General features: G+C 50.6%; 1 protein-coding gene across 1 annotated transcript in view; it reads left to right on the top strand.

The window, feature by feature from the left end:
• Mtr (5-methyltetrahydrofolate-homocysteine methyltransferase) overlaps window positions 1-22,913 on the top strand; it is a 63,671-nt gene extending 40,758 nt beyond the window's left edge. Inside the window, exons 21-33 of the mRNA XM_069990608.1 lie at window positions 784-894; window positions 2,079-2,179; window positions 4,543-4,610; window positions 5,096-5,216; window positions 6,858-6,939; window positions 10,788-10,886; window positions 11,870-11,945; window positions 14,451-14,606; window positions 15,720-15,916; window positions 18,324-18,524; window positions 18,608-18,800; window positions 20,179-20,291; window positions 20,650-22,913. Coding sequence (XP_069846709.1) covers window positions 784-894; window positions 2,079-2,179; window positions 4,543-4,610; window positions 5,096-5,216; window positions 6,858-6,939; window positions 10,788-10,886; window positions 11,870-11,945; window positions 14,451-14,606; window positions 15,720-15,916; window positions 18,324-18,524; window positions 18,608-18,800; window positions 20,179-20,291; window positions 20,650-20,736 — 1,605 coding nt within the window. The 3' untranslated portion in view covers window positions 20,737-22,913. The remainder of the gene's footprint in view (window positions 1-783; window positions 895-2,078; window positions 2,180-4,542; window positions 4,611-5,095; window positions 5,217-6,857; window positions 6,940-10,787; window positions 10,887-11,869; window positions 11,946-14,450; window positions 14,607-15,719; window positions 15,917-18,323; window positions 18,525-18,607; window positions 18,801-20,178; window positions 20,292-20,649) is intronic.
• Window positions 22,914-25,004: the final 2,091 nt, after the last annotated feature.

The raw sequence follows: 25,004 nt of genomic DNA, 5'->3' as shown, positions 1-25,004 counted from the left end.
GGCCTCCCTTCTCCAAGGGTACTTAGGAGTCCTGTGTTGTGACAGGCTGTAGTGCCCTTAGCTTAGTCCCTCCACCCTCACAAGTACAATCGGTGGGGCAGGAGGATAGGAGAGTAGTAGACAGTGAATTTGATCCATGGGCATCATATGCATGTATGCAAAGATCATACATACTGCCAGACTTCTCTGTACAGTTAATATACATTTAAAAATCATACTTTTTTCTGTATTGCTCAAAAGAATAAAATAAATAAAACTCAGTGTAACTGTGAAGTTGATACAGAATTCAATTTGACAATCCAGAGTTCAGCTTTAAGGACAGACTTTAGAAAAGTATTGCTCTGGTAATAATGGTTTGTCAGATGATATGTTTCAAGTGAGGTAGCACTCTTCATTTAAATTAGAGCACTTACTGGGCCCATCCGTTAGTCTTTGAGTCAAGCAAGAGCTTGGTTCAAGGGGGTTGGAGTGCTGGAGACTAAGATGCACGGCTTGGGCAAGGTGCAGGAGCGTGGAACATAAAAGATGGGTGGAATTGAGAAACATGGTGAAGGGACTTGGAGCAGCACCAGCTCAGCAGGCAGATGACATGTTTGCATTCTGGTCTGGTATTCCTTCTGCTGTGTGGGTTCCTAGCATCCCTGCTGGGAGCTCCAGCCTCTCCCTGCTCACTGTCAAAGCAATGCCCAAGGTCAGGGTGCGTATTCATTTCGGCTGCACTTTACAGGTGGTGTTAGCGTTGTGCTGTGGTTTGGTAATGAAGCCTCACTGCTGCTTTCACAGGTAATAAAGTCAGCTCGGGTGATGAAGAAGGCCGTTGGCCACCTTATCCCCTTCATGGAAAAAGAACGAGAAGAAAACAGAGCGCTCAATGGCACTGTGGAAGAAGAAGAGGCAAGTCGTTCTGTTCAGGCCCATGGTCATTGCAGGACCTGGCCCAGCAGATTCCTGAGGGGAAAGGCGGGGAGCGGCGGATCCCCAGGCCACCAAGCTGGGCTGTGTTCATTACTGAGGAGAGTGGAGCAGTGGCAGTGACCTAAGCAGCTCACTCACTCACCTTGTGCCAGGCTGCAAATGCCCTGTTCTCTCTTCTGAGTGTGGCTTTAGGAAATTTGGTTGTAATTGTTCAAAGCCCATGCCCATGGGCCCAAACCAGTTCATTCCTTGATCAGTGGATCACTACTGTATGCCATCACTATTGTATGCCAAGTTCTGTGCCACACCCCTAGCTACCACTCTCGTCCCTGCTTTAAGGATACTGCTGAGCAGTTATTTTGGCATGTCTCCTCTGCCCTGCGGTGCTCTCTGCCCCGAGGCTTCAGGTTGCCTCCTGCTCTTACCATGGAGGATGAAAGACATAACCTGCTATGTGTACCAAGATGGCATGTGGTGCAGGTGGTGCAGGTGGAAGCAGTGTTCACAAAAACACCCTGTGCCTCGCTCACCTCTTCTTTTTTCCTTTCTGCCCATCAGGGGAGGGTCTATGCTGGCAGTGCACAGAACAGCCACACTAGAGAAAGCAAACGGGAAGACGCTAGGCCCCTTCTGCAGGGTCGTCCCAGAATCTGAGGAACCTCTGCAGCTAGCCACACCTCCTCCCTCTCTCCTCCTTTTTCTTAACTTTTATTTTTTTCCCTGAGTTAGAGAGGGCCTTGTGCTTAGAGGGAGGTACTCTCCCACTTCGGCCATGCCCCTAATCCTTTTCTGCTTTAGTCATTTTTCAGGTAGGGACTAATGCTACCTGGGACTGGCCTCACACTAAGATTGTCCTACCTATACTTTCTCATGGCTGGGATGATGGGCTGGCACCACTATGCCTGGCACTCCTCCGTGCACTGTTAGCAGTAACATGGCTAGGCGATGTTTGGGGTGAAGAAGCTATGGTCCTGATGGAAGCCCTTGCACTACCCAGCAGGCCTCTTCCTTGCTCAAGCACGCGAGGCTGCATGTGCACTGGCCTGGCTTGCATGGCGGGCCTGCCTGTGAGGAGGTCCTATGTGCATTTATTCCTGTACTGTAACCTCTGCCTGGCTAATAGACCGTCTTCCCTGACTGGTGTTTGCATGCTTCTATTCCAGGATCCCTACCAAGGCACCATCGTACTGGCCACTGTCAAGGGCGATGTCCATGACATTGGCAAGAACATTGTGGGTGTGGTCCTGGGCTGCAATAACTTCAGGTGCGTGCAGGGCTTGCTCTGGCCAGCTCCTCCTCCCCTTCTGTGAGCCCTGCCTCAACAGGGCAGGGCTTTGTTGGTAGGTTGGTGCTACAACTCAGGGACATAGCTTTTTTCTTATGGCCAGAGCTCTACCACTTAAGCCACTGTTCAGTTTCTAGCTTATTGGTGGTTAATTGGAGATAAGAGTCTCACAGACTTTCCTGTCTGGGGTGGCTTTGAACCTTTATTCTCAGACCTCAGTCTGCTGAATTGCTCAGATTACAGGTGTGAGCTATGGTGTCCAGCAGTGGGGACAGTTCTTTACTGAGGTAGAAAGGAGGGCATGCCGGTGGGTATCAGGTGGCTTTTATTTTTACCCATTGTGTAGTTACACTACCTGCTGTGAATACAGCTTTTTAAACAAGTTAGTAACATTGTGTCTAGAAAAAGATACCTAGGAAGGTCAGGTGACAAGATGCATTCTGGGAGTAGGTGCTGGTGGTTGGACATTGGACTCTCTGTGGCTGGGGGTGTCCCCTTGCCTCTCAGTGAATGGTCATATTTTAGAGCAGAGATCTTAGGAGACTTGGTTAAATGAAGGTTATTTAACTGGGGCCTCTGCCACTGAGCCAGGCTTCCAGGCTGTTTTTTGTAGGGGTTATTTTGGGGGGGGGGGGCGGTCCGGTCATGGGGCCTGAACTCTGGGCCTGGGCGCTGTCCCTCAGCTCTTCAGCTCAAGGCTAGCGCTCTACCACTTGAGCCACAGCGCCACTTCCGGCTTTTTTCTTTTTGTTTACGTGGTGCTGAGGAATCGAACCTAGGGCCTCAGGCATGCAAGGCAAGTGCTCTATCACTGAGCCACCTTCCCATCCCCATGCAGGGGTTATTTTTGAGGTAGGGTCTCTTCTTGCCTGGACATGTGCTTGGACTGTTAGGCTTACTGTTGTAGCTGGGATGACAACCTCCAAGTAGCTGGGAATGGTCACTCTCTGAGTAGCTGGGATTACCGGCATGAGCCACCACCAGACAGGGACTTGCTATGTGGCTCAGGCTGGCTTGGAACTCAGTATGACTCCAAATTGGCCTCAGCCTCAAGATGCTTCCGCCTCTGCCTCCTCAGTATTGAGATCACAGTGGTGTGATGTTTCCCTACTAGAGGCACACAGAGCTGATTAAGAGGCTTTTCACTTGATACATTTTGAAGAGAAGCCTTTCAAGAATTTTTTAAAGTAGTGTCTGCCCTCAACTTTCAGCACTCCTTAACCATGGGTGGGAAACCGGCTGGAGCCCCAGGCTGGTCAAGCACTGCCATCTAGAAGTAGGATGGGTAAATTGCAGGGGCAGCAGGCAGGCTGCTACCAATGACAATCAGGAGTTAAAGGTCCCAGAAAGGGAGAGAGATAGATGCACATTTTAATTTATTTTTTAAACGTGGAGATTACAGGTGTGTGCTACCATACCCTGTCAAATTTCCATTTTTTCCCCCTTTAGACTCGTGGCAGAATATAAGACTGTGTAAAAAGAGGGACCTAGAGATGTAGGGTAGATCTGAAAGTAAGAAAAGTAAAGCAAGGGACTATGAAGGAAGGAGGCCATGCGGGAGAAGCAAGAGTGAGGTGAGGTGAGGTGGAGTCGTGGCACAGGTGGTGGGGAGAGTGGTAGCTGGCACCATATCATGGGTAGATCTTCCCACAACCCCTAGCCAAAGCTTTCCAGCCAGTTTATGACTCTGGACCTCTTTGCTCTCTGCCCGATTGCCCTTAGCATGGAGTTGAGGTAGTTCCTTCTTCATTCAAATCTGGGGTGCTTCTACTCATCTGTTGGCATGGGTGGTGCCTGCCACAGTGTTCTCAGCTTGGGCTAAGCTCATCCCTAGGCTAAAATGCTACATTCTGTTCATTCATTCATCTGTGATAGATACTCATGTCATTCCTAGGATGCTCTTTGTGGTTGCTGTTGTTTGTTTATGGCACTGGGATTTGAATTCAGGCCTCCCCACCTGAGCTACACCCCCAGTGTTTTTGCTTTGCTCTCGTCTACTGCCTGTCACAGTGCATAGAGGATGACACAGGTGAAAGATTCACTGTGCCTCACAGCCTCAGAAGCTTCAGTCCATGGCTGGTGCAGAAACCATTGAGTTGTGTGTTTTCAATGGGTGCAGGTGGAGAACATTTCAGTACAACTCTTGGGAAGAGGCTTGCCAGAGTGACTGGCACATGGCAAATGCCTAATAAATGGCCAATGGTGATGGCCAGTGCTTAGTGAACATTCCAGTGAGTTCCAGGTGAAGTTAGAGCTGCGTTCAATGGCAGATTTTACCTTGTTCATATCAGCTTTGAATCTAATGGACTCCGATTTTCTCCCATTTCTTTTCTGTGCCTCAGAGTTATTGATTTAGGCGTCATGACTCCCTGCGATAAGATCCTGAAAGCTGCCCTTGACCACAAAGCAGGTAAGCCATCCTTCAGCGTCCCCCTTGGTCTCCCTTGCATTTCCCTTGTGTCTGTTTGCACTAAATTCCAACCCATGGGCCACTCTTGCAGCCACTTTTACTGGGCTTGGGAGAGGCGCATGAGTGGCTGTGTCGATCTCCAGAGCTCTGGACATGGGACCAGGCTGGCTCTTTCTGGCAGATTCTCGTCCTGTGTGTGCCTGCTGGGTTTTTGTTCCACTGAACATTGCGATGTGGTCATGTCTGAGATATGAAATAGAGATGTCTTCTACTATACACCTTGCTAACACCAGCAGATATGTTGTTGCAAGTTACAAATCTTGTTGCTGCCCCCAACAAGAAAAATTTTAAATCTTTCAGTCAGAAAAGACGTCTTAGATCTAGAATTGGCCATTTATGCTAGGTCTTGTGTTTTGCTTCATACTTTTTCTGTGACCCTCTTTCTCATTGTCCTTTTTTTCATTTCTTTTTGAAAATAATAACAGATATAATTGGCCTGTCAGGACTCATCACTCCTTCCTTGGATGAAATGATTTTTGTTGCCAAGGAAATGGAAAGATTAGCTATCAAGATTCCGCTGTTGATTGGAGGTGCCACCACTTCCAGGTGAGTCCTGCTTACGAGCTTTGGGCAGCGTGCTTGTGTTTACAGACAGCATACAGGCCCCTCTGCTCTGGTTTTCTGCTTATGCTCAGCATGTACTCATGAATGTGCTTGGCTTCACTTGGGCTAGAACATTTTGAAATGTACTATAGGAACACTGCTACCCCTTCCTTATTTTATTTTTTGATTCCCTCGACTTAGTTATCTTTTTCCTAATCCTCACACCTTGAATTCAGTCCTGTGAATTATAATGAATTGTTATCTCGCTTGAAATCATACTGAGTAGAAATCTATGGTTTGAGGGCACACATACTTAAAAGTGCCCTGGTTCTCCATCTGTGCTCACCAGGTTGGAAGTCAGGAAGTCAGGAAGTCAGGAAATCCCTTAGATTTCAGGCAGGATATCTGGAGGTGTGTCCCCTTGCCTGGAGCTTGCTGTCTGAAGGAGAGGATGATAATTGAATGTGACCTGTGCTGTTTTCATACTAGAGGAAGCTTCTTCGGCATGCTTCCTCCTGTTCCCAGAGCCTTCTCCTGCAGTGCATGCCAGGCATCTGACAGGCCTTGGAGGCAGTGGAGCTGTCCTCTGCTCTAGCCCCAACCTGGCTCCCTGCAGCTGCTCCGCCTCTCAGTTGGGATGCTGTCTCGAAACAGCTGGCTCCTGCTCGGCTGGCTTTCTTACAGTAAGTCCAGTCCTGGCTGGCTGGAGGCTTTAGTCTTTTTTTTCAGTTACTTAGCAGAATCAGATAAAGGTTGTTGATCCTGTTTCATTATAGTTAAGTGTTTTAGGGCCACGCAGGAGAGGTCCTAACAAAAACATATTATTGGCATTTGTAATACTTCCTGATTTTTTATTTTTTGTTGTTGTTGGTTGTGGATCTCGAACTCATGGCCTGGGCACTGTGCCTGAGCTCTTTTGCTCAAGGCTCAGGCTCCACCACTTGAGCCACAGTGTCACTTCTGGTTTTCTGGTGGTTTATTGGAGATAAGGGTCTCATGGACTTTGCTGCCTGGGCTGGCTTTGAACTGCAATCCTCAGATCTTATCTTCCTGAGTAGCAAGGATTACAGCCACCAGTGACTGGCTCTGTTTACACTTTCATTGATTTGGTCATTAGAAGTTGCTTGTTCTCCATATAGACATTGTCAAGGTGGGCGGTAGGGATTTGCTGCTTGTCTGTTTTGTTTTGTGTTGAATTTCAGGTCTGGGATTCTTTACTGCAAGTATCAGGTGTGTTGATGCCCCCCACAATGCAGGAGCAGCAGCTGGGAATGTGTGCTGTGTCCCCGGTCCCCAGTTCATGTGGAGGAGGGAGCCCAGCAGACCTTGTGGGCAGCGGTGTGCACGACTACCCAGAGCTCCTCCCTTCTTTGGGCCCCGGGTTATGATGAGCTCACCCCTTGTGGGCCAAGATCAGAGACAAGGTGTCCTCATCTGGGATGACCGATTCATGTCATTTCACCTTGTTGTCCCATGTTGGGATAGAAAAGCCATTCTTGCTTCACAAGGGAAATTTGAAGTTCAATAAGTAAGAACATTGGAATCTTTGTCTGGAAAACTCTGTAGAAACACGATTGCTAATGGTTCTAACAAGAACTGTGTAGGAGCTGGTGGAGAAGCTCTTCCTCCTGCCTTTCTTTCCAGAACCCACACCGCAGTGAAAATAGCTCCACGGTACAGTGCGCCCGTGATCCACGTCCTGGATGCATCTAAGAGTGTGGTGGTGGTAAGTGTGGGCCTTCACTCCATCACCTTCCATTCCATTGTTCCAGATTGTTCTCACAGAACAAAGCATGCATTGAAAGGGAAGCTGTCACCAAAGATCCATTCTACTAAACAGAGAAATGGAGCAGCAGTCGTAGGGATTTTGGGTGCTGCTCCTGCTTCGACTCAGTAGAGGAAGCCTCACAAGCATGTCCTGTGCTTTCATAGATGCTTAAGGACTGGATAGCAGCTGGTGGGGGGGGGGGGCGCGCACCCTTGACACGTTCCACCCAGACAGGGGTGCAAGTGCACTTCCTTGGCCACTGCTGAGTTAAACAGTGCAGGGTTTCAGAAAGGACACCTGTCCAGATGAAAGGATCCTTTCATCATAACAGCCAGTTGACCCGGCCAGAAGACAGGAGACCAGCCAGCCTAGCAGATTCTGCTTGTTGTTAAGCATTTCTTCCTGCTTGTTGTTAAGCATTTCTTCCTGCTTTTCGCCCACAGTGAGGCTGATGTCCTCGCTTGTTAGCATTTCATTGTTTGCACTAAAAGCCTGGCGCCACAGCTGGGAGACAAGACTGTGTGGTCTCGTGGCTTCCATGTTCTCAGCTGTAGACTCTTGTCTATAAGGCTCAATTCATGTGTACTGCAGTGCAGTACAGGAAAAAGCCTGCAGCCCTTCCGCCCTTCACCCAACTCCTGCCTCTTACTGGAAAACCAGTGCAGCCCAACTTCCACATTTCCATGGGGAGGAAGTTGCAAGGGAGTCTGGTGATCTGAGACTCCAGTGACGCGGAGCCGGCTGAACTCACACCTCACATGTGCAGAAGAATGTGCATGGAATTTTCACAATAGCCACTGTAATTGAAAATATGCAATGTAGGTTGATTTAGTTCTCAGAGTAACCTTAAGACATAGATGCTCTTGTCATTTTAGAAATAGGAAACAGGAAGGAAGAGGCTACCAGGGACATGTCCATAACTTAACAGACATGGTATTTGAATACAGGTGGTTTAACTCTGTGATGTATTATAAGCTTTTTTCTAGTAATATTTAACAATCAGTTATTTAAAAGAATAAAATTTGCCAGATGCTGGTGGCTCACCCCTGTAATTCTAACTACTTAGGAAGCTGAGATCTAAGGATTGTGATTCAAAATTATCCCATACAGACAAATCCTTGAAACTCTTGTGAATTAGCCAGCAAAAAGCTGGAAGTGAAAGTGTGGCAAAAGTTGTAAAGCACCAGCTGTGAGTGGGGAAAGCAGAGCAAGAGTATAGGCCCTGAGTTTAAGCCCCAATAAAGGGTAAAATTAAGTCAAGCTAGAATCATGTACGATTTGCCACACAGACTGTTGTACACAGAAGCCACATGTCTGTGACTACATTTTATTTATTTTTTTATGGCAGGTCATGAACTCCGGCCTCACATTCTCACTTGACATTTGTATCAAGGCTGGGGCTCTACCACTTGGGCCGCCCCTGCACTTATGACTTAGTTTTAACATGGTTTTTATATTGTATGCTTCTCAGGAGCTTGTCTCCTTGTTTGCGTGAGCAGAGGGCCTGTTTTCAAGCTTGTTGCTGTGTCAGGTGACGTGGCTCTGAGCATCTCCATTGGATACAGTGCTGTTGGGTGTACTTAGTGTCGAAGGCAGCCGCCGGCCCTCCAGGCAGGGAGACTGGGCCCTGGGGTTCAACTGTTCAGGACACGAACTCATTCGGGAGCTCAGGTAGCCCAGGCCTTGCTCAAAGCCAGGCAGTAGCCTGTCCAGCAGTAGCCTCCATGCTCTCTATGGTTTGGTACCGTGGGCAGGTGGCAGAAATGCCCCAGTTTTTGAAGTGGCTCAAATGCAGGTCAGATGACAAACCAGTTGGGTAATTGCTGGTGACACTTGGCTGGAGCCAGTGGTGTAATTCGTTTTGGTTGGTTGTTGGCCTGCGTGATTTGATCTAAGTGGAATGAATGGGGGGGGGGGGGAAGATTCTAAAAAGACACAGCAAGTCAGTGTGGGGTCTGGGGATTCCCTGGCTTGCTTTTCTCCTATAATAAAAGGCAAGGCATACCAATATTTCTTCTAAATTACAAAAAGTTTTCAACTTATTTTTTTCCTCACTGTGCAGCTGTTGCCATGAAAAGCAAACTGAAATGAAGGAAAATAACAGGCATACTTTGGCCATGATAGCAGGAAACGTGGGATGGGCCTAATGCTTTGGTGGAAAGTTTGCACAGGTTCATCGTGTATTGCCCATGACAAAGCCCAGGCAGGAGCAGAGCAGGACAGGGCTCTGAGAACAGGAGGCTCCCTGGGACATGGAAGGTGCTAGCAAATTATAGAGCGATATTGTGGCTGCACCTTAGTAGCTGTGGAAGGGCATTGTGAATTCTCTGGCTGTTAGGGAAGTCTAGGTTTTGCTTCCTCAGAGTGGTGATCAAGCAGACTGGGGGACTGGCCTTGTGTAAGTGGGGGAGTATGCAAGTGTGTCCTTGTGTTCAGTGAGTGCTGTGTTCCCTCATGGGACACCGTAGAGGTGAGTTTAATGGAGCGTAGGGAATACTTCATTTGGGAGCCTATTTTTAGGCCTTTTCAGGTTTGATTCCTTAATGGAGTGATTTTGTTTATACTAGGTCATTGGTAATTGGCCTTAAGAGCAGAACTTTGGAATTGTGCATAGAATTACAAGCTGGGAGATATGTTAGAGATCATCCCATGTGACTTGCTATGGGACTTCCTGCCTTTTTGTGTCAGTCCTGCTGGAGGGAGTAGGGCCAGTGCAGTAGTTGCAGCCCATGGGATCATTAGCAGCCATTTCTTCTTTCTTCGTAGCTTTTGCTTTGATGGTAGCTAGTTTTCTAAACCATGTCATTTAGCTCTTCCCAGTGTTAAAATTTAATGAGCAACACCACATTTTCTTAAATTGTCAGTTTCCTTTCACATGGTAGTGAAAGCTCCCAGTTGACCATGAGGATGGGTGTAGGTGGTGGAGACGCCTCTCTGTGCGCACAGAGGAGGCACCACAGTGCCAGATGGTTCATGTGGTCCCAGCTCTCCAGGGCTTGTCCTGCAGCCTGGGCAGCAGACACGTAAGCACACCGTGGTGCATGCAGTGGTGCAGAGATGGACAGAACGTGGGGGAAGGGTTCCCCAGTCATCTCCATGTCAGGGATTTGCTGGATGGATTCATTAGAGGTCAGGAACATGGTATACTCATCATCAGCTTATTAGTGAACATACACAGCTTAAAATCAGCAAAGGTTGTGCATGCGTCAGCGGAGAGCCAGGCTCAGGTTTGAGTGTTCTCTGTGTAGACAAAAGGCTGTTTCTGATGATGGATCAGTAAACAGGAGTGTGGTGGGCCAGGACACTCTCCTCAGCCTTCTGGCTTGGGCTTTAAAAAAAAAAACAAAATGATCCTGGGCTTGAACTCTGGGCTTGAACTCTGCATGGGGTTTATCATCCCAAGCCCTGAGTATCTCTCCTTTGCTGACCCCCACAAGAGTTGTTGAAGTGAGAGCGAATGTGGGGGCAGGCTTCCTGAGGGGGGTGTCCCAGAGAGTCCTGTTACAGCCTAATTTTTTTGTGCCTTTTCTGGGTCTTGAACTCAGAGCCTGGGTGCTGTTCCTGAGCTTTTGTGCTCAAGGCCAGCACTCTACCACTTACTTGAACTACATCTCCACTTCCGGCTTTTTGTGTGGTTAATTGGAGATAAGAATTTCACAAACTTTCCTCCCCTGGCTGGCTTTGAACCAGGATCCAAGATCCCAGGCTCCTGAGAAGTTAGTATTATAGGTGTAAGCCACTGGTACCTGGCTACAGCATTGATTTTTATCTTCTGTTCATGGTGATTGAACCTTATTTTGTTTCAGTGTTCTCAGCTGTTAGATGAAAATGTGAAGGACGAGTACTTTGAGGAAATCATGGAAGAATATGAAGATATTAGACAGGACCATTACGAATCTCTCAAAGTAAGTGCCAGAACCAAACTTGATTGTTTGGGACCTAAAGTGACCCATGTTTTGAGGTGCTCTTTTCAGAGAAAGCGTGTTTCCTGGATCAAATCATATGTACCTCTAGGTTCCAAATAATTTTTGGTTATATTAAAATGAATTTTAATACAGATATGGTTGCCTACGCCTACAATCTCAGGACTTCAAAGGCTGAGTCAGGAGGATGGTGAGTTTGAGGTCAGCCTAGGCTACATAGTGAAACCCTGTTTCAAAAAAAGAATATCTTCATCCAGACACGCTGGGTTTCCAGCAGATCTTAGGCACTATGTTAGACACCAGAGTTATGAGAATGAATAAAACAGGAACTGGGAGCTAAATGATGTCCCACCGTGACATTCAGAGTCAAGACATTTAGTCTTGAGGGGATAATGGAGGAAAGCTGAAGTGTGGGCCAGGATGGACCGTGTGAGCCTAGATTCATAATGGCCTAACCTTGCTTGCTGTCCAAAAGAACCTTCCAGGCTTTCTCCAGTTAGCTTCAGGGACTCCATAATCGCCCTCTGGAAGTCACTGGGGTATTTCCTTCCAGTTATCTGCCTTGTGGATTATTGTGGGATAATTTGAACATGAAGTGAGCACGAACAGCATGAAGAGAAACTGGTCTTGTATGAGGTGCTTGTGGGCCCCAGGTGCTTTGCCCTTTCCTTAGGCTTGCTTGCTGTTGATCTTAGCTCTGCCCACTGGCGCTCAGGGAGGTGGGCGGCAGGCCAGTTAATGGGCGCACGTGTTCTGCCCACTCTGAGGGCCACGCTCTGGGGCCAGTGCACACTTACCAGTTTTCACTGTCTCCTGGGCTGCTTCTAGTGTAAGGGCATGTTGAATGAAGAAGGACGGCTTTGTAGGATAAGGACTTTTATTTAAGAACATTGTAATTATTTTCAGAGTTCCTATAGCAGCCTTCTAGAGGTGGAAAAACTAAATGACTTTTCCCCTTTCAACAGGAGAGGAAATACTTACCATTAAGTCAAGCCAGGAAAAATGGCTTCTACATTGATTGGCTGTCCGAACCTCACCCAGGTCTGTGGCTGTTGCTGGAGACAGGAACCAACTCTGTGCCAGGAGATGTTTGCAGTTACTTGGCTAACATGAAAGTCACTCTCAGTGTGTGTAATAGTGAGTCAGCCTGGCAATTGCAAAGGAAGTAGATAGGTCCCTCCCTTTCTAGGAGGGCCTGTTGTGTGCTAGACCCTGCTGAGAGGGACACACGGAGCTTGCCGAGCCCTCCTGATGGCTCTGCAAGGAACGAGGCACCGTCGCCAGCTGAGTCGGGACGGGCATTAGGATTTCCCCTGGGAGTCATCCTCTCACCCTGGCGGCCCCCTGCCCTCCTAGTGCTCCCTCCTCACTGATGAGTCTCCGCAGATGCAGAGTGCCTTTGCTCTGCACACGTGGCATAACTGTGCCAACTCTAGAGCCCATCTTTGTTCACACTCTGATTCTCTGTCTGGATGATGCCTTCCTTTCTTGAAATTCCTTGTATTTAGCTGCTACTGCTGCTTCTCCTCTTTCTCCTTCTTTCTCCTCCTCCTCCTCCTCTGCCTCCTCTTCCTCCTCATCTTTTTTTTTTAACTTTCTAGTTACCATTCTTACCTCAAATAGGTATTCCTGAGGGAATGAAATATGTACAAGCTGTTTTGACAGGCTTGGAGTGGCATGAGGTATAAATGGAAAACCGAGACAAGGTGAATAGGGCTTATATTAATTGAATCCATATTTCCAAGGTGATGTCGTGGATCAGCTCTCATTGCTCAGGATATCTGTGTTCTAACTGATTGAGTTGGAAATGGAGGTGTGCTGGTCTTAATTTGGTTCCTGTGAGTTCAGTGTGGGTGCATAGAAAGAACACAGATCGGGGCTGAGAAGCCTGGGTGTCTGACAGCATGGCTTCCGGCTGCGATGCGCTGTGTGACCTTAGCTGTCTTCCTTCCACCTCTGAGAGCTGACAGGGTGAAGTAAGGTATTATATGCAAGTCTTTGAAGAACTCGAAGTCACTGTACAGCCGGGCTGTGATTTGCCCTTTACCTTGCACTGTGAAGTTAGGCATTAGGGAACATCTATTTGGGCCAAGCCAGACATCTGAAGTATGCTTTGCAGGAACGTTCTAGAAAGGCCTGGGCAGTCCACAATGCCTGGCCAGTGGTGAGGACTCTGCATGTCCTGCTAAGCTAGTGAGGCCTCTGCTGGGCTCTGTCCTGCGTGTGTGTGAGGCCAAGGCAGGCGCAGCCTGGTGTGGGTGGCTAGGCAGCAAGCGGTATGTTGTTCCTGCCTCCCGGCCAGGGGCCACCATCTCCAGGAGCCCATGTGTGTTTTCAGCAAGCGTCCCACAGCGGCTGCTACCTTGTTACCAAGCAAACCCGCATGGTCTGGGGCACGGAGTGGCAGGGAAGCCCCGTGTGGGAAGCAGGTGTTGGAGGGGGGCTCCTGTACCCCCGTCCTCTCACTTGCCTGACACTTGGGTGTCCCTGGGTCTCTGGTTGTGGGACCTATGAGGGCTTTGGAGCCATAGCAGGACGGGTCCCTGGCTTGTGACCTACGCTGCTCTCTGGGCCCCAGAAAGCCCCACAGCACCTCTGTCTTGCCATTGTTTGTATGGCTATACACTGTAGACTCAGGAGGTGTAGAAAATGTGTATTGAGCATTCCTGTATCCCACTGGCTGATTGAGCAGCCACCTGACAGAACTGAGCGCATGTGCTTGCCTGTGGGCCCCAAGTCCCTGCCTGCAGAGATCACCTGAGCCTCACTGTGGCTTCACATCCAGCCGTGTCCCCTGCCTTGCCTGCACACGTGCTTGTCCAGCCAGGGGTTGCATGGTTCTCGACTTCACGTGCAGGGCCGTCTGCAGTAGTCTTTTCTTCTCTCTCTCTCTCTCTCTCTCTCTCTCTCTCTCTCTCTCTCTCTCTCTCTCTCTCTCTCTCTCCCCCTCTCTCTCCCCCCCTCCCTCCCTCCCCCACCTCTCTCTCTCTCTTTATTTCATAGGTAATGAGTACATTGCTTTTTTGGACAGGGTCGCCCCTACCTACAGTGGTCTTTATTTAAATGTCTTCATTTGCAGGGGTGAGGTTGAGGCAGGCTGTTCTCTTCTGAAATAGGAGTGGGAATAGAGGTGAGGAGGCTGTTTCCAGGGAATCAGGCAGCTGCAAGGGAGAAATTTTGTTCCACATTCAGTGTGGAATTACTCCTTCTCACAGTAGAGTTCCGCTCCTTGTAAGACAGCTGTGCTGACAGGGGTGGGACGCTTGGGGTATGGGGGGGGGGGTGTCAGTGCTGACAGGAAGGAGGGACACGTGGGGTGTGGAGGGTGCCTCTTTCCCTGGCTGGGGCGGGGTTCAGTGTGGCTTCAAGTCAGTGCTGACAGGGGGAGGGACGCCTCCCCCCCCCCGCCCACCGCTGGGGTTCAGTGTGGCTCCAAGTCAGTGCTGACAGGGGGAGGGACGCCGCCGCCCCCCCCCTGCCCACCGCTGGGCTGGGGCTCAGTGTGTCTCCAGCCCCGTGCTGAGAACTGCTGTGCTTTTCCCCCAGTGAAGCCCACCTTCCTCGGCACCCGGATTTTCATGGACTATGACCTGCAGAAGCTGGTGGACTACATTGACTGGAAGCCTTTCTTTGACGTATGGCAGCTCCGGGGCAAGTACCCCAACCGAGGCTTCCCCAAGATATTTCACGACAAGACCGTGGGTGAGTCCGTGGGCCTGCTGGGATGACGGAAAGCCGCACTTAGATGTACCGGGTGTTCAGGTCATGTGGACATGGCTGGCTCTCCTGGTCACTGCCCAACTGCCAGATGGCTTTACATGGCTTCGTCAGTCCTTTCCATACTGACTCACTGTGCTGTTTTGTTCATTGGTTCTTTGAATGTGTGTCTATTGGTGTTGGTTACATGCTGGGCTCTGAGGTGGACACTGGGGACAAACAGGAGACAGTGGCATTCTTGCTATCGTGGCTGTGCCCAGCAGCCCTGGGCACCTCGCTGATGATGGCTGCAGGCTCAGCTGGGAGCAGAGCGGGCTTCCTGGAGGAAGGTGATGTTGAGCTGCCTTGTGGAGACAGTGTGAGTTACTGAGGCTGGGCCTGGGGACGAGAAGCAGTGCTGAAGAAAAGGGCTATCTGTTATACTCAGAGCATTCACGTTTTGGGGTGATAGAAACATGAGCGAGTCAGCTCTCACCTCCCGTCCTCACATCCAGCTCATCCCTGACCCCACCCCAGAGACGGGATCACAGTGAAGCCATTCAGATGGTCAGAATGTGACTGGAATGCCACAGGGTGGCGGGTGGACCCCTAGAAATCCGGGGGTGAGCTGGGAAGAGCCAGGCCTGAGTGTTAGCAGCTCCCAGGTGGCCAGGGGAGGGACAGGGATGTCTCCACCCGTGAGCAGTCAGGCTCCCAGTGGGTCAGACGAGGAAACCAAGGAGGTGACCAGAGCCTGGAGCACATGGGGCAGCTGTAGAGCTGAAGCTCCATAGGACAGCGAGGGTCTGCCCTTCCCCACCCACCGTGGGCCATCCCACAGGCCGCTGTGCTCCGGGGCTGCATGGGGGTATGTGGGTGTGTGGGTGTGCGGGACTGCTGGTGGCTGGGAGCTCTCTGCTCTTCTCTGGCCTCTGATTGCTTTGACTTGAACTGCAAAGCTGGCTGTTGGGGTTCACAGAAGCTGGTAGCCCCTGGCCCTTCTCCCTGACGCTGTACCTGGGACAAAGCCTGAGACAAAGGCTGCAGAGAGGCAGGCGTTTTATAAAGCAGCTTTCTTTGCACTCTTCTCGTCTTTAAGAGATTTCATTTTCCCAACAGGTGAAGAGGCCAGAAAGGTGTACGATGATGCCCAGGCCATGCTGGACGTCTTGATTAGTGAGAGGAAACTCCAGGCCAGGGGCGTGGTTGGCTTCTGGCCAGCACAGAGTGTCCAGGACGACATCCACCTGTACGCAGCAGGGGCAGAGCCCAGGGCCTCAGAGCCCATAGCCACCTTCTATGGGCTGAGGCAGCAGGTGCGCACATGGGCACAGCACACTGTTTTGGCCTTAGGTTGCGGGCACGGAGCTTAGCAAAACGTCAGTGAGAATTAAAGAAATAGTGGAGTCTCTTCAACCTCATCCCGGCTGGCCAGCCACAGGCCCAGGCCCTGCGCACTGGGGAGGACAATGGAGAGGGTGCTGGCCTCTGGGTGCCAGCAGGAGGGAGAGGTTCGTGGGGAGGGCCTGCTGCTGCCCCAGGTATCCTCCAAGTGTCCCTCTGTCCTCCAGCCTCACCTGAGGGCACGGGCTGGCCCGTGTGGATGTGGCCGCCATTTGTCACGGGAAAGTCAGGCAAGCATTCATGCAGTGTCCTCAGGGTGCCAGCTGCAGAGGGTGCTTGTGTTTCCAGTTGAGCAGAAAACAGGTTGCTGGCGGGTGCTGAGCCCCAGTGTGTACCTCCTGTCTGTTCTTTTACCCCCTGTGGTGTGGCTCCCCAGCACAGCTCTCCCACTCCAGACCCTGTTTGGAAGCATACACACAGACATCTTAGGCAGGTTCTTTTAGCTGCTGTAAACAGTAGCTGTCCTGGTTAATTTGTAGTAAATTACTCTTCAGTTTTACCACCATTTTTAGTCATTGGAAAGTGATAGTGTTGACTTTGATCACAACCGTGACATAATTCACGATGAATTTGGTATTTTGACCATAACATCCTACTGGTATTTATTTAGTCAGTCAGTCATGAGGCTGGAAGTCGACCTGGATGCTGTCCCTGAGTTGTTTTGCTGAAGGTAAGTGCTGTACTACTTTGAGCCACAATTCCACTTTTCACAGACTTTGCTTCCTGGGCCGGCTTTGAACCATGATCCACAGATCTCAGCCTCCCAAGTAGCTAGGATTACAGGCATGAGCCACTCACTAGCACTTGGCTCTGACTGGTTATTTAAATTGGGGCTTTGAGCAGTGCTTTAAAGAATTCAGTAAGGATCGCTGTGTTTTATACTGTATACAGTGAGGCTCAGGCTGGGAAAGCACAGCACACAGAGCAGGGTTTTTAATGCTCATCTCTGGCCCCTCCTCACTGGGAAATCAGAGACTTTGCTTTTACAGGCCTGGCTAAGGTCAGGACACCTCTGCTGGGCCTGGACTTTTATCCTCTGAGTCGTCCTCTGTGTCCGCTGCTCTCTCTTCATGGGGAGAATGAAGGGGAAAGCTGCTCCTGCCTCTGCTCCGGCCTCTGTGGCGGCCACTCTGCATTAGGGTGTCTACTGTAGCACATTTCCAGCATCCATCCTCGCATAGCGCCCGGAAGGGGGACTGAGCTCACACAGGCCGTCTGTCTAACGAGGTGTTCTCTGCAGTGTGCTGACAGTTACGGGTGCAGGGCCTTCTGTTGTGCTTGCCATCCCTTCTGAAGCCCTGTGGGGCCGTGAACCACTTGGCCTGTGCCGCAAGGGACCGGGCACCACTGAGTTCTCTGGCATGTCTGTGTGCCTTCATCAAACAGTGCACCTGCAGCAGCTCAGCGTTCCTCTGCCCAGGGTCAGGCTGTCTGCTTTCATGGCAAATGGCTGGCCGCTCCTTGATGGACTGAGAAGTCCAGAGCAGCGCTGTACACACAAGTGCCTGCTCTCGGGACGGAGGGTGTTCTGCCTTCAGTCCTCAGTCCTGCTGCTCTCAGAACCTGAGATCTGTCTTTCAGCTCTCAGATTTCCTGCCTGAAAATGGAGCTGATGGGGTCATTTACATCACTGAGCTGTTGAGAGTTACATCAGGGACACGTGCTCTAGTGGCTCACGCCTACAATCCTAGCTATGCAGGAGGCTGAGCTCCGAGGATTGTGGTTTGCAGCCAGCTTGGGCAAGAAAGTCCATGAGATTTTTATCTACAGTTAACCCCTAGAAAACTGAAAAGTGGCACTGTGGCTCAAAGTGGTAGAGCGCTGGCCTTGAACAAAAGAGCCCAGGCCCTGGGTTCAAGCCCCATGATCAACAACAAATTACCATTTCATTCCATCTCTGTCCATCTTCTGTTGTTACAATAATATTGGAGGCTGAGTAATTTAGAAGGATATTTTGGAGGTTGGGAAGGCCAAAATCCCGAGGGCTAGATGCTTCCAACGTGGCATAAGTCAGAAAGGGGGAGAGCATGTGCAGAGAGAGAGAAGGGCTGGACTTTGACCAGAGCCAGCCTGTTCCCATGGAGGGAGCTCCACACCCCAGTACCCACCAACACCACCACTTCGAGGGCTCAGGTGCAAACACACACTTCTGGGGGGCATTCAAACTGTTGGGGTCCGTTTGTCAGCGAGTGTTAACTGTCAGGCACGTAGCTGAGGCGGTGGCTGTGGACAGCGGGCAGAGCCCCTCCATGCTGTGGCTTCCCACTGTGGGCTCTCCGTCCCGCTCACAGCTCTTCTGCCTGCTGTTTGCGTTTCCAGGCCGAGAAGGACTCTGCCAGCACAGACCCGTACCTCTGCCTTTCCGACTTTGTTGCGCCCCTGGACTCCGGCGTCACAGACTACCTGGGGCTGTTCGCCGTCGCCTGCTTCGGGGTGGAGGAGCTGAGCAAGGCCTACGAGGACCAGGGTGACGACTACTGCAGCATCATGGTCAAGGCGCTGGGGGACCGGCTGGCTGAGGTGGGCCACTGGCGAGCACAGCGTCTCAGGTGGGGGGCGGACGGGGGACCCTGGCCTGAGCCCGCTCTGCTTGGGGTTCGCAGGCCTTCGCCGAGGAGCTGCACGAGCGGGTGCGCCGCGAGCTGTGGGCCTACTGCAGCAGCGAGCAGCTGGGCACCACGGACCTGCGCAGGCTACGGTACCAGGGCATCCGGCCGGCGCCCGGCTACCCTAGCCAGCCTGACCACACGGAGAAGCTCACCATGTGGAACCTCGCAGGGATCGAGCAGGCCACAGGTGCGCATGGGATGTGGCTCCTGTCTCCATGCAGCTTGAGCGTGGAAGGCCTCTCGCTTTAAACAGAAGAGCTTAGGACGCAGTCACTTCTCATCCTTTCTCACTTGTAGCTTTTTTCTGGCATTTCCCCCCCATATTACTGTCTTGTATTTTCACATCATCATTGTAGTCTCTTTTTTTTTTTTTTTTTTTTTTGTCGTGAGGCTTGAATCCTGGCCTGGGCGCTGTCCCTGAGCTCTTGAGCTCAAGGAGAACACTCTATCACTTGAGCCACAGCGCTACTTCCGGTTTTCTAGTGGTTTTATTGGAGATAAGAGTCTCATGGCCTTTGCTGCCCGGGCTGGCTTTGAACCTCGATCCTCAGATCTCAGCCTCCTGAGTAGCTAGGATTACAGGCGTGAGCCACTGGTCCCCTGGCTCATCATTAGAGTCTTACAGTTGAAACCATTTCCTGGTTCCGTCTTGAATGGGAACTGGGCTTGTTCATACATGCAGTGAGGCTTTGTTGTAACACGGTAATGTCGTGCACCCCTCCCTTAGTGCCCAACCTCTGTCTGTGAGGACGGCTGTCCGCCCAGGCCCACACTGATGCTGATGATGTCTCTGGGCACAAAGTTGGCAGAGCTCCCAGTCTCCCTTCAGCTCGCTTTGTGTCCTCTGCTCTGTTGTTCATGCTCGGGCTTCTCTGAAATCCTAATTCCCCTCACATCTCACGTGATTCACAGTTGACTCACAGAGAGACATGGAAGGCTGGCATGTGTCTTTTCCAAATGACCTGGTCGCCAGCCTCCCTGGCGGGGCAGCGTGAATCAGGGTTCTAGACCAGCGTTCTAGGCATAGTGCGTGTTGTGCAGACGACTGAAGCTAAGTTTACCTTTTCAGTACAGTGAGCTGCCAGCGGGTGGGTTGAAGGATCCTCGCTGAGGGGGGAGCGGGAGTGGTGTTGAGTCTGGGTCAGTCGAGATGGTAGCCCAGTCTGGGAGTCTGGGGCCCCGCATCCCATAAGTCTCCCTTGGTGGAGTTTGCTTGTGCACAAGGCAAGTGGTGTGCAGTGGTGTTGAGGCCTAGGAGAAAGCCTGTGTCCTCAGCGTGCTATGGGCAGCAGCTGGCTGTCTGCTCTCATTCCTGGCCATGGCTCTTCTCTTCTGGCCTCAGGGGCACCATGGGGCCTCTGAGTTGGCCACATGGGGAAGGAGAGGATAGATGGGGTCTTTCCCAGACCTGTCTCTACTGGGTAAAATCCCGTGTTCCCCCCACCCCCACCCCGCCCTAGCACTTGTCCAGCCTGCCTGCTGTCACAGTCTCCCTGAAGGCAGGATCACCCCCACTCGTTCCACCAGGCACCGACGGGGTGAGTGCTCTCCTGTGCTCTCTCTAGGCATTAAGTTGACGGAGTCCTTGGCGATGGCCCCTGCCTCGGCAGTGTCTGGCCTCTACTTCTCCAACCTGAAGTCCAAATACTTTGCCGTGGGGAAAATTTCCAAGGATCAGGTAAGTCTGTGGCTTCCCCGGCTGCCTGTCTTGTTATAAATGGGGCCCAGAGCCAATTTGATTTGGAGTGGGCATCAAGTGAAGGGGAGTGCGAGGAAATGCTCTCCAGGTACCATCCTTATACTGTTTCACCCCTGCCCTCCGTGCTCCTGTGCGCACACAGCACATGGCTGCTGCATGCTGTCTTCAGCCCAGAGATAAGACCGTGGGGCAGGGAGAACATACTTCCCTCCACTGAATGCAGTGGGTGGTAATTAAGACAAGAAACATGAGGTACTTAATGTTCCTCCACAGCTGTGGCAGCTTTGGTGGAGAAGGACTTGACGCTTGGCGAATATGACGTTTCTATCTCTTGCAGATCGCAGATTATGCTTCGAGGAAGAACATGCCTGTGGCAGAGGTGGAGAAATGGCTTGGCCCCATTTTGGGATATGACACAGACTAAGTTCTTTTTACCTTTTTTTACGCTTGCCGACCTCAAGGAGGTCGGATCCACAGTGCCTTAGAAAGAACAGCAGATCCTGCCTGGCCTCTCCTGGCCTCACCCTGCCTGTGCTCCTAGAGGGCCTGTGCTGCTAGAGGCTGCAGGGCTGGTGGGGCGGGCCTCCAGCATCCAGTGCCCAGACAAGTGTGGGGCTCCCTGGAGATGGTATGCGTTTCCAAGCAGGTCCACTAGCTTTGTTCTATTTTAGCCTTGGACCTAGATGGGCACTCTCCCCCTTCCCCGCCCCCCCAAAGAAAGGCTGAAACTTGGTTGATCAGAGAAAGGTGTAGAAAAATGTTGCAAGGCACTACTGTGAGAAATGGGGTATTCTAATCTGAATGGTTCCAGTACCCTCTGTCAGGGCAAAAGTATTTCTCTACCCTCTCTACCCTTTCTCTCTCTCTTTCTCTCCCTCCCTCTCTCCCTCATCCTCTCCCTCTCTCTCCCCCTCTCCCTTCCTCCACCCCTCCCCACCTGTTTCTAGAGGCCCAATTATAAATGGTGGCAGAAATCCTCTTGGCAAAAATCATGATCTTACCTCTTGCCTGTTAGAAATCAGTCACTTTGTTGCCTGGTGTGGCAAACCAAGTACAGTCATGTTCTCTTAAGTTCTGTGTGTGTGCACACACATGCATGCACTTGGGTTTGTGTTCATGTGCGTGCACACATGCAAGTATGTCTCTCTATAAATCCATACCCCCCTGCCTTGAGGGGTAGGTAGGCTGGGAGGCAGGGCGAGTGGTGTAAGGGTAGAGAGCATCTTTGAGCTGTTTTCTGAGCTGAGTGGATTTGGGGACAGCAGGGTGGCCCGTGCTGAGTCTCTGGGGGTGGTTAGGCATGTGGGCGCTGAAGTGGGCATGGGTTCGGCTCAGTCACTTGGCTGCCTTGGGTCATAAGTTAAGCACTTCGTCTCCCATCATTGCTTGCTTTCTGTGTGTTGGTCCTCGGGCTTGAACTCAGGGACTGGACACTGTCCCAGAGGGTTGTTTTGCTCAAGACTAGCAATCTACCCCTGAGCCACAGCTCCACATCTGGCGTTTTAGAAGTTTATGGGAGATGTTTCATGGACTCTCTGGCTTGGGTCTGGCTTCAAACTACAATCCTTAGTTCTTGGCCTCCGTGTAGCTGGGATTACAGGAGTGAGTCACCAGCTCCCACCCCATCCCTGCATTCTCATCTGTAAACTGAGGACAGTGATAACTAGTTTTTTCTTTATTGACCTGAGTTGCTAATGATGGTGTTAAGCACACAGTAAGGGTTTAATGGGATTTTTTGGTAGAATTTTAGAACTCTCTACCCTCAGGCTCTGCATCTAGCAGTGCTCACCCAAAGAGTAGAGCATCCGTGGTAGGGAAGTACGCAGTGGAGGAGTGACTGATGGACTCGGCTGGTCCCTGCTGGGATTGGAACCTGTGGGCACCGCGGGGCAGGAGAAGCCACTCTTGTGTTTGTGCACACTATTGGGATGTGTTTCTCTGTGAGATGAAGCCCTCCCTTACCAAGCATGCATTGAGATATGTAGGGTGAAAGGAGGGACTCTCTGGCAGTGTAGACCTGCAGATGGGCATTTTACCCATGTGAACTTGCAGCATGGCATGTGGGCAGTGTGGCTTACCGTGAACGTGTTGAGAATCAGTGCTTCTCTTCTGTGCATGTAAGTCATGCTGCATGGAGCCTGGGGCTTGGTGTCCCGAGCCACTTAACTTGACCTGGTTTTCGTTTCATAGCATGCACGTTATTCAGGCTTGGTGACCTTCTGTGAGAAAGAATCCAACATTTTAGTGTATCTTCTCTGAGCTGTTACCGAGCCTCCCGGCTCCACTTACTTGCAGCTCCACTTACTTGCTGCATCTTGTGAGCCAGTGTGGGCAGCGTGGCCTCCTGGGGTCGCCGTTGGTCTAATCCCATGGTAGATGCTTGCTTTTTCCAAAATGTCCATTAAATAGGAACTAGAATTTGCAGGGAAGCAGGGCTCCAGGGGTCCCTGGGAAGCGCTCTTACCCATGGGCAGGACTGGGCCTTGCACACTCATGCACACTTGGCCCTTCCACATTCACTAGGACTCACATTTAGTGTTCCCTCTAAAGAATTGCCCACATTGTATTGCCTGCCCTGTTGTGTGCTGTGGAGGCTGGCTTGGGGGGGTGGGGGGGGTGGGCGGGGGAGGTGCGGAAGAGGTGAGGTTTATAATGCTCCGCCTCCATGCTGGACTCACAGAGCACAATCTGCCTTCTCCCCGTTCTCATGCATGCGCTCAGCAAATACTGACTGCCACATGCCTGCTACTCTCTCACTGTAATTCAGTGGAGATAGGTGTGTGTGTGTGAGAGAGAGAGAGAGAGGGAGGGAGGGAGGGAGAGAGACTTAGAGTCTTGCCACCAATGACCCCTTAATTAGACTCTGGTCCTTCCAGTGTGTTTTCATCTTCTTGTCGACCTCTTTAAAACTCTTCTTTCTCTCCTGTTTCCTTACCCTCCCCCACCCTTGACATCACTCTTCTGCTTAATTTTCTACATTTTTGATCATTTCTTGGCCATTTTCTGAACTTTCTATCTCTGTCCTGTTAAACGCTCGTGCCCTCAGTGTCTGTCATGAGCTCCCTTAGTAGCCTGTGGTTCCAGTGGTGATGTCATCCTGTCAGTGCCTGCCTGCTCCTTCCTCCCAGATCCTCACAGATAGCTCTCCCAGCCCATGAAGGGCGTGTAAGCACCACACACCAGGGTGTCTCCAGCCTCGCCCTCCGCTGCTCTTCTTGTCCTCAGTGTATTCAGTAATGAAGATGTTGCTTCCGCCCAGGCATCTGTGACAGTTGCCTCAAATTCGCACATAGAAGTTGCACTTTCCTGAGTTGAGATAGTAGGAGGAATATTCAGGAACAAGTGACTGTGTTGCAGATAGGAATATAATAGGTCATACAGATACCCGATCTCCCCAAATTGATGCCCTGTCCCACAGAAAGTGCTGACCTTACACTATGTCAGGCTTTGTTACAGAGATAGTGAGACCTGTGGGGCAGCTTTCTGATCGATGGAACAGAATAGCCTAGGAACTGGTTGATGCCCATGTTGATTTTTGAGGTCGATTGGGGCGAGGGACGGGGGGGGGGGGGCGGCGAGAATAGGAAGGCTAACCCCATGAATAGTGCTATCACAATGCTTATCTATTGGGGAAACAAAGTCTTCTTTATACCCACACTTTACTCAACTGTCAGTCCTAAATTTGTAAAGGGCTTTGATGCAGAAAGCAATAATTGAAAATGTTTTCATGGAAAAACGATAGGGCAGGAGTGAGTGTTTTGAGACACACACAGCACTAATCATGAAGGATGATTAAATCAACTCTACCAAAATGAAAGGATATATGCTAAGCAAATGAACAATTCAAATGAAAAGATGAGAAGACATTTTCAATATAACTGTCAAGGGTTTGTAGTCAGAATGCATGGAAAATGTCTACTTTTTAAAGAGAGATGAGAAGACATTTCACCCACAGCTGGTAAACAGATGTTGCACTGCACTGATTGCAGCACAGTAGAGTTCTGCGTTAGGCCCATTAGATTTGCGCCCCATAGACGGGTGTCAGCTGCCCTTGCTTTAGGACGGCCACATCTCCCAGGCGTGCTCCCAATGTGTGTTCAGCCAAATCTTATGCTTTGTGGGTGTGCAAAAATGTTCATGGTAATGTAACTCGTGATAGTGAACCACCGGAAAAAGTGAAATGTCTCTCCACAGGGGAGGGCTTAATTATTAGATATGTTCACTCTAAAGTATGTTCTGTGTTAAAGGTGAGTGAGCTACGGCTGTGCCTTGTAATGAGTTGAATATTACAGTCAGGCATGGCGGTTCACTTCTGTAATCCCAGAAGGACTGTTTGCAGCCAGCCAAGAGCAGTCAGCCAGATCCTGGCTCAAAAACTGGAAGTCTGGCTCAAGTGGTAGAGCATCTGCCTAGGGCATGGAAGATTCTGGGTTCCATCCTAGATGAGGGGAAGGGAAGAGGAGGGGGAGAATTTAGAAAATACAAGTTCCATGAGACTCCGCATGCTGTTCTATTTATATTGAGCATAAAAGCAAGGAAAACCAAAGACTCTTTGATTTAAAACAGTTGAGAGAAAAAAGGTTGAATGACAAACCAAAATTTACCTTGGTGATTGCCCGTGGAAAGAAGAAAAGGGGACAGAGGCGTGTGGGGGTGGTGAAGATCAGGGGGACGTTCTAGTCCTTGGGTGGA

This window comes from Dipodomys merriami, unplaced genomic scaffold (assembly GCF_024711535.1).
Source record: "Dipodomys merriami isolate MVZ:Mamm:240054 unplaced genomic scaffold, mDipMer1.0.p SCAF_4, whole genome shotgun sequence".
Lineage (NCBI taxonomy): Eukaryota > Metazoa > Chordata > Mammalia > Rodentia > Heteromyidae > Dipodomys > Dipodomys merriami.
The sequence above is the reverse complement of the archived record's forward strand: the minus strand, read 5'-3'. Positions and strand labels throughout refer to the sequence as shown.